Genomic DNA, 13,205 nt, shown 5'->3' with positions numbered 1-13,205 from the left:
TACCACAAGTGTGAGACCTTTTGGGAGCCTAACCGCGTACGGTACCCCAAAATCCAAGCACCACCTTCAGGATTTCTAAGGGTGTAAATTTTTGATTTCATTCCTCACTGCCTATCACAGTTTCGGAGGCCATAGAATGCCCAGATAGCACAAAATCCCCCCAAGTGACCCCATTTTGGAAAGGAGACACCCCAAGCTATTTGCCGAGAGGTATGGTTAGTATTTTGCAGACCTTTTTTCTTCATTTTCAAAAACAAATGAGAGCTGCAAAATACTCACCATGCCTCTCGGCAAATAGCTTGGGGTGTCTACTTTCCAAAATGGGGTCATTTTGGGGGGTTTTGTGCTATTTTGGCATTTTATGGCCTTCAAAACTGTGATAGGTAGTGAGGTGTGAAATCAAAAATTCACAACCTTTAGAAATCCTGAAGGCGATTCTTGGCTTTCGGGGCCCCGTACGCAGCTAGGCTCCCAAAAAATCCCACACATGTGGTATCCCCGTACTCAGGAGAAGCAGCAGAATTTATTTTGGGGTGTCATTTCACATATGCCCATGGCATGCGTGAGCAATATATCATTTAGTGACAACTTTGTGAAAAAATAAAAATAAAAAATAAAATAAAATAAAAAAGTTTGTAATTTTCCCGCAACTTGTGGCAAAATATAAAATATTCCATGGACTCAACATGCCTCTCAGCAAATAGCTTGGGGTGTCTACTTTCTAAAATGGGGTCATTTGTGGGGGTTTTGTGCCATCTTGGCATTTTATGGCCTTCAAAACTGTAATAGGTAGTGAGGCGTGAAATCAAAAATTTACGCCCTTAGAAAGCCTGAAGGCGGTTCTTGGCTTTCGGGGCCCCGTACGCAGTTAGGCTCCCAAAAAATCCCACACATGTGGTATCCCCGTACTCAGGAGAAGCAGCAGAATTTATTTTGGGGTGTCATTTCACATATGCCCATGGCATGCGTGAGCAATATATCATTTAGTGACAACTTTGTGAAAAAATAAAAATAAAAAATAAAATAAAATAAAAAAGTTTGTAATTTTCCCGCAACTTGTGGCAAAATATAAAATATTCCATGGACTCAACATGCCTCTCAGCAAATAGCTTGGGGTGTCTACTTTCTAAAATGGGGTCATTTGTGGGGGTTTTGTGCCATCTTGGCATTTTATGGCCTTCAAAACTGTAATAGGTAGTGAGGCGTGAAATGAAAAATTTACGCCCTTAGAAAGCCTGAAGGCGGTGCTTGGCTTTCGGGGCCCCGTACGCGGCTAGGCTCCCAAAAAATCCCACACATGTGGTATCCCCGTACTCAGGAGAAGCAGCAGAATTTATTTTGGGGTGTAATTTCACATATGCCCATAGCATGTGTGAGCAATATATCATTTAGTGACAACTTTGTGAAAAATGTATAAAGTTTGTAATTTTCCCGCAACTTGTGGCAAAATATAAAATATTCCATGGACTCAACATGCCTCTCAGCAAATAGCTTGGGGTGTCTACTTTCTAAAATGGGGTCATTTGTGGGGGTTTTGTGCCATCTTGGCATTTTATGGCCTTCAAAACTGTGATAGGTAGTGAGGAGTAAAATGACATATGTATGCCCTTAGAAATCCTGAAGGCGGTGCTTGGCTTTCGGGGCCCCGTACGCGGCTAGGCTTCCAAAAAGTCGACCACATGTGGTATCCCCGTACTCAGGAGAAGCAGCAGAATGTATTTTGGGGTACAATTCCACATATAACCATGGCATGTGTGAGCAATATATCATTTAGTGACAACTTTGTGTAAAAAAACAAATTTTTTTTGTCATTATTCAATCGCTTGCGGCAAAAAAATAAAATATTCAATGGGCTCAACATGCCTCTTATCAATTTCCTTAGGGTGTCTACTTTCCAAAATGGGGTCATTTGGGGGGGTTTTGTACTGCCCTGCCATTTTAGCACCTCAAGAAATGAGATAGGCAGTCATAAACTAAAAGCTGCGTAAATTCCAGAAAATTTACCTTAGTTTGTAGATGTGACAACTTTTGCGCAAACCAATAAATATACAGTTATTTACTTTTTTTTTACCAAAGACATGTGGCTGAATACATTTTGGCCTAAATGTACGACTAAAATTGAGTTTATTGGATTTTTCTAATAACAAAAAGTAGAAAATATCATTTTTTTTCAAAATTTGCGGTCTTTTTACGTTTATATCGCAAAAAATTAAAATCGCAGAGGCAATCAAATACCATCAAAAGAAAGCTCTATTTGTGGGAAGAAAAGGACGCAAATTTCGTTTGGGTACAACATTGCATGACCGCGCAATTACCAGTTAAAGCAGCGCAGTGCCAAAGTGTAAAAAGACCTCTGGTCATTTACCAGCAAAATGGTCCGGTCTGAAAGTGGTTAAAGGTGTATGAGGGTTGGGCAGTCACTATTTTTCCCAAAATAGGGTCACACGTAAGTAAATGCCAGTATTTGGCAATTATTTTTTTGACCTGTTGATGCTGGGTGCTATATTTGGTAATAATTCTAACCTGGTCAGTTTCCTTTTTTGTTTTTTTGCGGTAGATCAGGTCCTCTCCTGCGCCTTACCCGCAGGTATTGGCTATATGGGATAGAGTCAAGTAACGGCTTTGGATGAAAACTCGATGCAAACAGAATAGAATTACCCGCAGTTGGCTTTCTGAAAAGTTTGCTTAGCACAGTGCCTGACTCCCCCCTATAGATCTCCACATCGAGAAAAGTAATTCGATTCTGGTCAAAATTCATAGTGAACTGTAAGTTGAAATTATTCTTGTTGATTCTCAAAAGCCACTGTTCCAGCAGATCTTGGGGACCGTCCCAGATGATGAAGATGTCGTCGATGTACCGGTACCAACATATACATCGACAAGTCTTCATCATCCAGGACACTTGCCTCCCATTCCCCCAGATACAGGTTGGCATAGGACGGGGCACAACATGTCCCCATTGCCACCCCCTGTATCTGGAGGAAATGGGAGCCATTAAAAGTAAACACGTTATGCTGTAGAATAAAGTCCAATAGTGAGATGATAAATTCCCCATATTTGGGGTCGACTCCAGAGTTCTTAGATAGAAAATGTTGAATAACAGATATCCCTTTATCATGGGGGATAGTATTATAGAGGGATTCCGCATCTACCGTAACAAAGACAGCATGATCAGAGATGGTTAGAGTATCAATGATTTGCAAAAAGTGCAGGGTATCCTTAACAAAAGAGGGGAGGGACAGAACAAATAGTTTTAAAAATTCGTCCACCAATTTACTAGCATTATCGCTGAGTGAGCCCACCCCTGATATGATCGGTCTACCTGGGGGGTTGATTGCATTCTTGTGGATTTTCGGTAGGGCATAGAAGACAGGCACACGCGGAAATTTGGTTCTAATGAAATCCCTAGTTTGTTGGGTAATAATTTTGATTTGAAAAAGCTGCATCTATGATGGCATAGAATTTCAAAGTATACTTTCTTATAATGTCGGCTGGGACTCGACGGTACCAGTCAACATTATTAAGTATCTTATTGCACATATCTACATATGTTGTATTGTCCATAAGGACAATATTGCCCCCCTTGTCAGATGTTTTTATTGTAATGCTTTTATTGCGACAAAGCTGCTGAAGAGTGCTATGTTCTTGTTTGCTCAGATTAGATGGGGTGGATGTCCTAATTTTGAGTGCTTCTAAATCGTTATGAATCAATTTTAAAAATGCAGCAGCATTAGGGCAAGTACTTGGCGGGGGGCAGAAATCAGATTTTTTCCCAAGCATGGACTTCATTGGTTGGGTATTAGTATCTTGAGAGTTCCCGGAGTCTGTCAGCAATAAGGATAGATCCAGTTGATCGATAAGATCAACGGGGTGATTTTCTTCTAAAAGAGTTACTAATTGATTAAGAGCTTGTGTCTCCTGTGAAGTTAATGTAGATGGAGTTACCTTGGTAGAAAAAAGTTTTTAAGTAATAATTTACGAACAAAGAGCTGGAGATCCTTGTATATCTCAAACACATCCATATCTTGGTTGGGGCAGAAGTTGAGGCCCTTTCCAAGGACCTCAATTTCATCACTGGAAAGTTCATAAGATAGATTAACTATAGTTAGGTCAGGTACTGCCTCCAAAGGAGGTGTTAGAGAGCTAATTGGGTATATGTGTTGAGACTGTCCAGCACTGAGGGAGTGCCTGCTAGAATGCGTTCTAAAAAAGACGGGTCGTTAGAGATAGTGTCAGTGGAGGTTTTAATAATAGGATTGTGGGATGTGGTGTTAGTGTGGGTATGGGAAGGATCCCCTGCAACTGCTGGGGGGTATCGACTGCTCAGAAGGTGCTACAAGAGAAGATGTAGATTGGGAAGAAGTGGTCATATCAAAAGTGAGTTTCTTGGCCTGTTGCATTTCAGTGAGGTCACCTGAATGTAGGCGCTTGGTGCTAACTGTGGGTTTAGATGTCTTATTAGAGTGAGAAGATGATGATGATTGTGGGGGCTGTGTAGAGTTAGAAGTAGAACATGACCTAGAAACATTGTTTCTATTTAATTGAGTAGGGTTAGTTGAAGATTGTTGTGAATTAAATTGACCCTTATTTAAATTAGGTTTGTTAGAGACAGATGTCCACTTATAGGCTCTGCCGTCACGGAAGGCGTTTTGGTCACAAGAAAATTTTTGGCTTTTCTTTTTGAGAATATCTCTATTGAATGCTTCTAGATGCAATTTAAGTTTATTTTCTTTTTGTGAAAGTGATCTATGCGGTTTAAGTTGTTGTAGTTGACTACAAACCGCCACAATATTTAAAGAGGGATTCCGGCAAAAAAAAAAATATTAAAAGCCAGCAGCTATAAATACTACAGCTGCTGACTTTTAATAAATGGACACTCACCTGTCCCGGGTTCCAGCGATGCCGGCAGCCGAGGCCGATCGACCGCTCGGGCCTCGGCTGCTGCCGCCGCCATTCTAGGTGAGGGAATCAGGAAGTGAAGCGAATTGGCTTCACTTCCCGGTTCCCTACTGCGCATGCGCGAGCCGCGCCGCGCAATAGGAAATCTCTGCGCTGTCACTGGGACCCGTGTGTGTCCCAGCAGACAGCGCGGCAGGGCAGGAAATGGCGTAGACTCCCGTGGGAGTCTATGCCCGGAAGTGGGTGAAAATACCTGTCTTTGACAGGTATCTCCACCCCCCTTCCCCCTGAAAGGTGTCAATTGTGACACCGGAGGGGGGGGGGGGGGGTTCCGATCAGTGGAGGTTCCACTTTAGGGTGGAATCCCGCTTTAAATCTAAAGCCTTAGAACGTTTAGTATATTCCTCTGTGAGGATTCCCATTAGGGTACGTGAACAAGTTCGCAGAGCTTGTTCCCATTTTTCCTTAAACTGCGGGTCCAGACCTTCCAGGGTGGGGAAGATCTGGACTCGCAGTCCCAAAGGGTTTATATCAGCTTTAATATAATCTTTGAAGGACCAAATGTGCCAAAAAAGCATGGACTTTCGTTCCAGTGCTTTGGAAAGTCTATGGAACAAGGTGGAAATCTCAGCATCTACCTGCTCCTTATCACTAAAGTGCAACTTATACTTAAATTTTATTTTTTTTGCTCCATAGTGGTTGTTCAATTGCGGGTGGGGTTCGCCCGGCACATCCGGCCGTCCGGGAATTTTTTCCTACGGGCGGCCGAAAAGTTGGCGATGGGGTTGCCTGTGCTCTTGGGCTGCCTATCGCCTATCTTGTTTCTCCTGCGGACACCCCTGACCGCTGGAGTTTCTGTGCCGGTGGGGGGAATGGGCGGGGTCTCGCTCCGACGCTTTCGGGCCTCTCTGCCGGCGTTGTGGGCGTGGTCTCGTGTCCTGTATGCCGGCGCCATCTTGCTACTCCCTGGGGGCATGCGCTGTCCCCCGGGGGTGGCGTCTTGATGGCGCGGGGTGTGGTGGGAGTGTCCCCGGCCCGGCGCCATCTTGCTACTCCCGGGGCACATGCGCTGTCCCCGGGATGGATGCTCTGATGGCGCCGGGTGTGGTGGGCTTGTCCTCAGCCCGACGCCGTTTTGCCACTCCCGGGGCACTTGTCTCGTCCCCAGGATGGGCGTTTCAGTGGCGCCGGGTGCGGGGGGCGGGTCCCCGGCCCGGCGCCGCTTGTGGATTGGTCTGGGTGGCGTGGGGGGCGTGGCCCCGCGCACACCGCCCAGGGGGCTGACCTGTAGCAGGGAGATACGTGCTCACCAACAGCTGATGCACTGCAATCAGAATCAGCTGTTTATAGTTAAAGGGGCCTTTATTATCAGAGCCGCCCTGACCGGTGTCTGCAGACCTTATTTGCAGGACGCCGGCTGGACGGACCTCTCATCCTCTCCCATAACTCCATATGGTGAAGTAAGTTATCAAAGTGCGGTTCACCCTGCGTTTTTTACTCCTATGCAATATTGATCACAGCAGGTATAGTTTTTCCCTGTTGTTCTATACTTCTAAGGTGAATTCTGCTTGTGCTATTCAGTGTATATTTGTTTATTTATACAGATGATATCTGATATCTCAATACTCTTTACTCCATTACATAATAAGCAGATTTGTCTGATACACATAATATATAGGGAGGCCCCCTTTTGTAGCACTGTCAGTGCCGAACCTTTTGTTACTACATTGCTGGCTGTCATCTTTTAAGTTTACTCAGATGCAACCTATACTTTAATTCATTTTTTTATTTGTACTTTTTAAATGACGTGCTAGTTTCTGCCCTGCACTGTAATTGTCAGCCCCAGTGTTTCCCCACTTGCACCGCTCACCTGGTGGGGTCAAACCTTTTACTTTTTATTTATTTTCTATTTATTTATTATTTTTTATTATTTCATTTTTTTTTTTTTGTTAGCATTGTTTAATGTTTAACTTTCAGTCTTTATTTATATATATTTATTCTTACCCCATTCAAATTACTATCATTACTTTTTATTTATAATTTTTTCCTATCCAGGTGTTATTCTGGGTAAAACAACTATAAAAGTCCCAGTTCATATGAAAAAAATCTTCTTCCCCGAATAGGGGACTGCAGACCTGTTTTCACACCACTCCTGCAGGATCTCTACAACACTTTATTGAATAGAGATAGACTGGGGCATATACCTCGAGCATTGGCGGAGTCAAATATACCCATATGGTCATGTACAATTGTTTGTTCTTTTATCAAATGGTGCCCAGCGTCTATTGTCATATATGTTAACAGTATTGTAAGTATTTTGAAATTGTGTCTGTTTAACTATTTTTTGTACCCGTGTGTCACCACCTGTTTAGATACTATATAACTGTGCTACCCTGTTCCTTGCCATTTATTAGATTCTACAGAAACATTGTATCCACACACCCCTGAAGAAGGACACGCTTTTCCAAGCTCCGAAACGCGTAGGGTGTTTCTGTTCAAATGAATGATACGACATAGCATCAATACTGGTTGCATATACACCTGTTGGTGTACTTTTTAATGTATACTGTATATTCAATTACCTTTTGTTGGTTTTATGTAATAAAATAATTTGTATACTATTATAATTTGTACGTGCCTTAAAAGTCCACCCCCAGGGGACCCCCTTTTCTTTGTTGAGATGTTTTAGGATGTGGCACAACAAATTTACGTGACCCTGTCATACTCTCTCTTTTGTTTATACATATTGGTAGCAAATACCGTTCCCCGCTTTTTGGGTTTGACAGATCCACGTACTACACTGAATACTAAGATTCTTAGCGTATTTTTCTATTGATAGTATATGTCTTACTTTCTTTTATAGGCTTTCAAATCTCACATCAATTACTTGCTTACTAGTAGAATCTCAGGATAGCTATTATGGCAGGTTATACCGGCAGGGATTGGGACACACTTATGGAAGGCTTTTTGAAGGACTTTAGTGATAAGGAGCAGGTAGATGCCGAGATTTCCACCTTGTTCCATAGACTTTCCAAAGCACTGGAACGAAAGTCCATGCTTTTTTGGCACATTTGGTCCTTCAAAGATTATATTAAAGCTGATATAAACCCTTTGGGACTGCGAGTCCAGATCTTCCCCACCCTGGAAGGTCTGGACCCGCAGTTTAAGGAAAAATGGGAACAAGCTCTGCGAACTTGTTCACGTACCCTAATGGGAATCCTCACAGAGGAATATACTAAACGTTCTAAGGCTTTAGATTTAAATATTGTGGCGGTTTGTAGTCAACTACAACAACTTAAATCGCATAGATCACTTTCACAACAAGAAAATAAACTTAAATTGCATCTAGAAGCATTCAATAGAGATATTCTCAAAAAGAAAAGCCAAAAATTTTCTCGTGACCAAAACGCCTTCCGTGACGGCAGAGCCTATAAGTGGACATCTGTCTCTAACAAACCTAATTTAAATAAGGGTCAATTTAATTCACAACAATCTTCAACTAACCCTACTCAATTAAATAGAAACAATGTTTCTAGGTCACGTTCTACTTCTAACTCTACACAGCCCCCACAATCATCATCTTCTCACTCTAATAAGACATCTAAACCCACAGTTAGCACCAAGCGCCTACATTCAGGTGACCTCACTGAAATGCAACAGGCCAAGAAACTCACTTTTGATATGACCACTTCTTCCCAATCTACATCTTCTCTTGCAGCACCTTCTGAGCAGGTGATACCCCCAGCAGTTGCAGGGGATCCTTCCCATACCCACACTAACACCACATCCCACAATCCTATTATTAAAACCTCCACTGACACTATCTCTAACGACCCGTCTTTTTTAGAACGCATTCTAGCAGGCACTCCCTCAGTACTGGACAGTCTCAACACATATACCCAATTAGCTTTCTAACACCTCCTTTGGAGGCAGTACCTGACCTAACTATAGTTAATCTATCTTCTTATGAACTTTCCAGTGATGAAATTGAGGTCCTTGGAAAGGGCCTCAACTTCTGCCCCAACCAAGATATGGATGTGTTTGAGATATACAAGGATCTCCAGCTCTTTGTTCGTAAATTATTACTTAAAAAACTTTTTTCTACCAAGGTAACTCCATCTACATTTACTTCACAGGAGACACAAGCTCTTAATCAATTAGTAACTCTTTTAGAAGAAAATCACCCCGTTGATCTTATCGATCAACTGGATCTATCCTTATTGCTGACAGACTCCGGGAACTCTCAAGATACTAATACCCAACCAATGAAGTCCATGCTTAGGAAAAAATCTGATTTCTGCCCCCCGCCAAGTACTTGCCCTAATGCTGCTGCATTTTTTAAATTGATTCATAACGATTTAGAAGCACTCAAAATTAGGACATCCGCCCCATCTAATCTGAGCAAACAAGAACATAGCGCTCTTCAGCAGCTTCGTCGCAATAAAAGCATTACAATAAAAACATCTGACAAGGGGGGCAATATTGTCCTTATGGACAATACAACATATGTAGATATGTGCAATAAGATACTTAATAATGTTGACTGGTACCGTCGAGTCCCAGCCGACATTATAAGAAAGTATACTTTGAAATTCTATGCCATCATAGATGCAGCTTTTTCAAATCAAATTATTACCCAACAAACTAGGGATTTCATTAGAACCAAATTTCCACGTGTGCCTGTCTTCTATGCCCTACTGAAAATCCACAAGAACGCAATCAACCCCCCAGGTAGACCGATCATATCAGGGGTGGGCTCACTCAGCAAAAATGCTAGTAAATTGGTGGACGAATTTTTAAAACCATTTGTTCTGTCCCTCCCCTCTTTTGTTAAGGATACCCTGCACTTTTTGCAAATCATTGATACTCTAGCCATCTCTGATCATGCTGTCTTTGTTACGGTAGATGCGGAATCCCTCTATAATACTATCCCCCATGATAAAGGGATATCTGTTATTCAACATTTTCTATCTAAGAACTCTGGAGTCGACCCCAAATATGGGGAATTTATCGTCTCACTATTGGACTTTATTCTACAGCATAACGTGTTTACTTTTAATGGCTCCCATTTCCTCCAGATACAGGGGGTGGCAATGGGGACATGTTGTGCCCCGTCCTATGCCAACCTGTATCTGGGGGAATGGGAGGCAAGTGTCCTGGATGATGAAGACTTGTCGATATACTCGGACCACATTATATGTTGGTACCGGTACATCGACGACATCTTCATCATCTGGGACGGTCCCCAAGATCTGCTGGAACAGTGGCTTTTGAGAATCAACAAGAATAATTTCAACTTACAGTTCACTATGAATTTTGACCAGAATCGAATTACTTTTCTCGATGTGGAGATCTATAGGGGGGAGTCAGGCACTGTGCTAAGCAAACTTTTCAGAAAGCCAACTGCGGGTAATTCTATTCTGTTTGCATCAAGTTTTAGAGGCTACTCTCACACCTCCCTGAAGCGAGCCTTCAAACGAGCTAACTCATATACGAGAGAGGACCTGATCTACCTAAAAAAAACTAAAAAGGAAACTGACCAGGTTAGAATTATTACCAAATATAGCACCCAGCATCAACAGGTCAAAAAAATAATTGCCAAATACTGGCATTTACTTACGTGTGACCCTATTTTGGGAAAAATAGTGACTGCCCAACCCTCATACACCTTTAAACGTGCTACTTCCCTTAGGGACACTCTTATGCAAAGTGAATTCCGTGATGCCACTCTTCCTGCACATTGTAAATACAAAGGTACCTACATGTGTGGCAAATGCCACTACTGTAGATATACGATGATACAAAAGAACCCACTTTTACCTAATGGCAAAATATTTCATCCCAAACACTTTGCGAATTGTCGCACCAGCGGGGTAATCTACCTGCTATCGTGTGAATGTGGTTGTTTTTATGTCGGTAAAACAAAACAGGAGTTCTGGAAACGGGCATATAGACACATCAATAGCATGCGTACATGCGACCCAGATCTTCCTCTGGACGGCCATACTATATTAGTTCATGGGGGGAAATTTCCAAAAATTTTATTTTTTATTTTAGACAGGGTTCATCCTAACCCCAGAGGTGGTGATTGGAATAAAAATCTCTTGCAGATTGAACCAAGATGGATTCATTATCTAAAAGCTACTCAGGCCCCTGGCCTCAATGACGCCATCTGGTTCAAACCCTTCCTGGAGGGCTTTGTATCAGGGGGGAGGGAACAATAATATATAGGCCATTAAATAAATATTTATTGTAATACCTCTTTATTTAGAGGGTACCTTTGTGTTTCTACAAAACTTTGTATTCTCCTATTCTGGTCCACTAAATTTGAAGTAGTGGATTCTGTATATTTAATGTTATAATTTCTATTGTTTATTGTTTTCAAAAAAATCTTCATCTCTTTTCTGATTGTACTTGACCCTGCCTATGCTCATGGTTACTACCCTTTGTCTTAGGCTATTATACTAGCTTTTATAAATATTACCATTACCATCAGTAAAGTTTACCCTTTTTTTTGCTCCATGGTGGTTGTGCAATCAGCATCAGCTTTTGATAGTTAAAGGGGCCTTTATTATCAGAGCCGCCCTGACCGGTGTCTGCAGACCTTATTGGCAGGACGCCGGCTGGAAGGACCTTTCATCCTCTCCCACAACTCCATATGGTGAAGTAAGTTATCAAAGTGCGGTTCACCCTGCGTTTTTTACTCCTATGCAATATTGATCACAGCAGGTATAGTTTTTCCCTGTTGTTCTATACTTCTAAGGTGAATTCTGCTTGTGCTATTCAGTGTATATTTGTTTATTTATACAGATGATATCTGATATCCCAATACTCTTTACTCCATTACATAATAATCAGATTTGTCTGATACACATAATATATAGGGAGGCCCCTTTTGCAGCACTGTCAGTGCCGAACCTTTTGTTACTACATTGCTGACTGTCATCTTTTAATTTACTCAGATGCTACTTATACTTTGTTTTTTTTTATTTATTTTTTTGCTCCATAGTGGTTGTGCGATTGCGGGTGGGGTTCGCCCGGCACATCCGGCCACCCGGGAATTTTTTCCTAAGGGTGGCCGAAAAGATGGCGATGGGGTTGCCTGTGCTCTTGGGCTGCCTATCGCCTATTTTGTCTCTCCTGCGGACACCCCTGCCCGCTGGAATTTCTGTGCCGGTGGGGGGAGTGGGCGGGGCCTCGCTCCAACGCGTTTGGCCTCTCTGCCGGCGTCGTGGGCGTGGTCTCACGTCCTGTATGCCGGCGCCATCTTGCTACTCCCGGGGCACATGCGCTGTCCCCGGGATGGATGCTCTGATGGTGCCGGGTGTGGTGGGCTTGTCCTCAGCCCGACGCCGTTTTGCCACTCCCGGGGCACTTGTCTCGTCCCCAGGATGGGCGTTTCAGTGGCGCTGGGTGTGGGGGGCGGGTCCCCGGCCCGGCGCCGCTTGTGGATTGGTCTGAGTGGCGTGGGGGCTGACCTGTAGCAGGGAGATACGTGCTCACCAACAGCTGATGCACTGCAATCAGAATCAGCTGTTGATAGTTAAAGGGGCCTTTATTATCAGAGCCGCCCTGACCGGTGTCTGCAGACCTTATTTGCAGGACGCCGGCTGGACGGACCTCTCATCCTCTCCCATAACTCCATATGGTGAAGTAAGTTATCAAAGTGCGGTTCACCCTGCGTTTTTTACTCCTATGCAATATTGATCACAGCAGGTATAGTTTTTCCCTGTTGTTCTATACTTCTAAGGTGAATTCTGCTTGTGCTATTCAGTGTATATTTGTTTATTTATACAGATGATATCTGATATCTCAATACTCTTTACTCCATTACATAATAAGCAGATTTGTCTGATACACATAATATATAGGGAGGCCCCCTTTTGTAGCACTGTCAGTGCCGAACCTTTTGTTACTACATTGCTGGCTGTCATCTTTTAATTTACTCAGATGCAACCTATACTTTAATTTTTTTATTTGTACTTTTTAAATGACGTGCTAGTTTCTGCCCTGCACTGTAATTGTCAGCCCCAGTGTTTCCCCACTTGCACCGCTCACCCGGTGGGGTCAAACCTTTTACTTTTTATTTATTTTCTATTTATTTATTATTTTTTATTATTTCTTTTTTTTTTGTTAGCATTGTTTAATGATTAACTTTCAGTCTTTATATATATTTATTCTTACCCCATTCAAATTACTATCATTACTTTTTATTTCTCATTTTTTCCTATCCAGGTGTTATTCTGGGTAAAACAACTATAAAAGTCCCAGTTCATATGAAAAAAATCTTCTTCCCCCAATAGGGG

The 13,205-nt window shown here is 42.5% G+C and overlaps 1 protein-coding gene across 2 annotated transcripts in view; it reads left to right on the top strand.

Moving 5' to 3' along the window:
- The window catches only part of KLHDC8A (kelch domain containing 8A), a 358,281-nt gene that overhangs the window by 297,329 nt on the left and 47,747 nt on the right, over positions 1 to 13,205 (top strand). The window contains exon 6 of one of the 2 annotated variants that reach the window (XM_077481302.1): positions 7,314 to 7,764. The exons of the other annotated variant lie outside the window; for it this stretch is intronic. Within the exon in view, the coding sequence (XP_077337428.1) occupies positions 7,314 to 7,402 (89 nt within the window). The 3' untranslated portion in view covers positions 7,403 to 7,764. Of the gene's footprint in view, positions 1 to 7,313; positions 7,765 to 13,205 lie in introns of those variants that run through there. 2 annotated transcript variants of the gene reach the window in all.

This window comes from Lithobates pipiens, unplaced genomic scaffold (genome assembly GCF_037356315.1).
Source record: "Lithobates pipiens isolate NorthernLeopardFrog02 unplaced genomic scaffold, aLitPip1_a1.2 Scaffold_16, whole genome shotgun sequence".
Classification (NCBI taxonomy): domain Eukaryota; kingdom Metazoa; phylum Chordata; class Amphibia; order Anura; family Ranidae; genus Lithobates; species Lithobates pipiens.
This window is presented reverse-complemented; position numbering and strand designations above follow the sequence as displayed.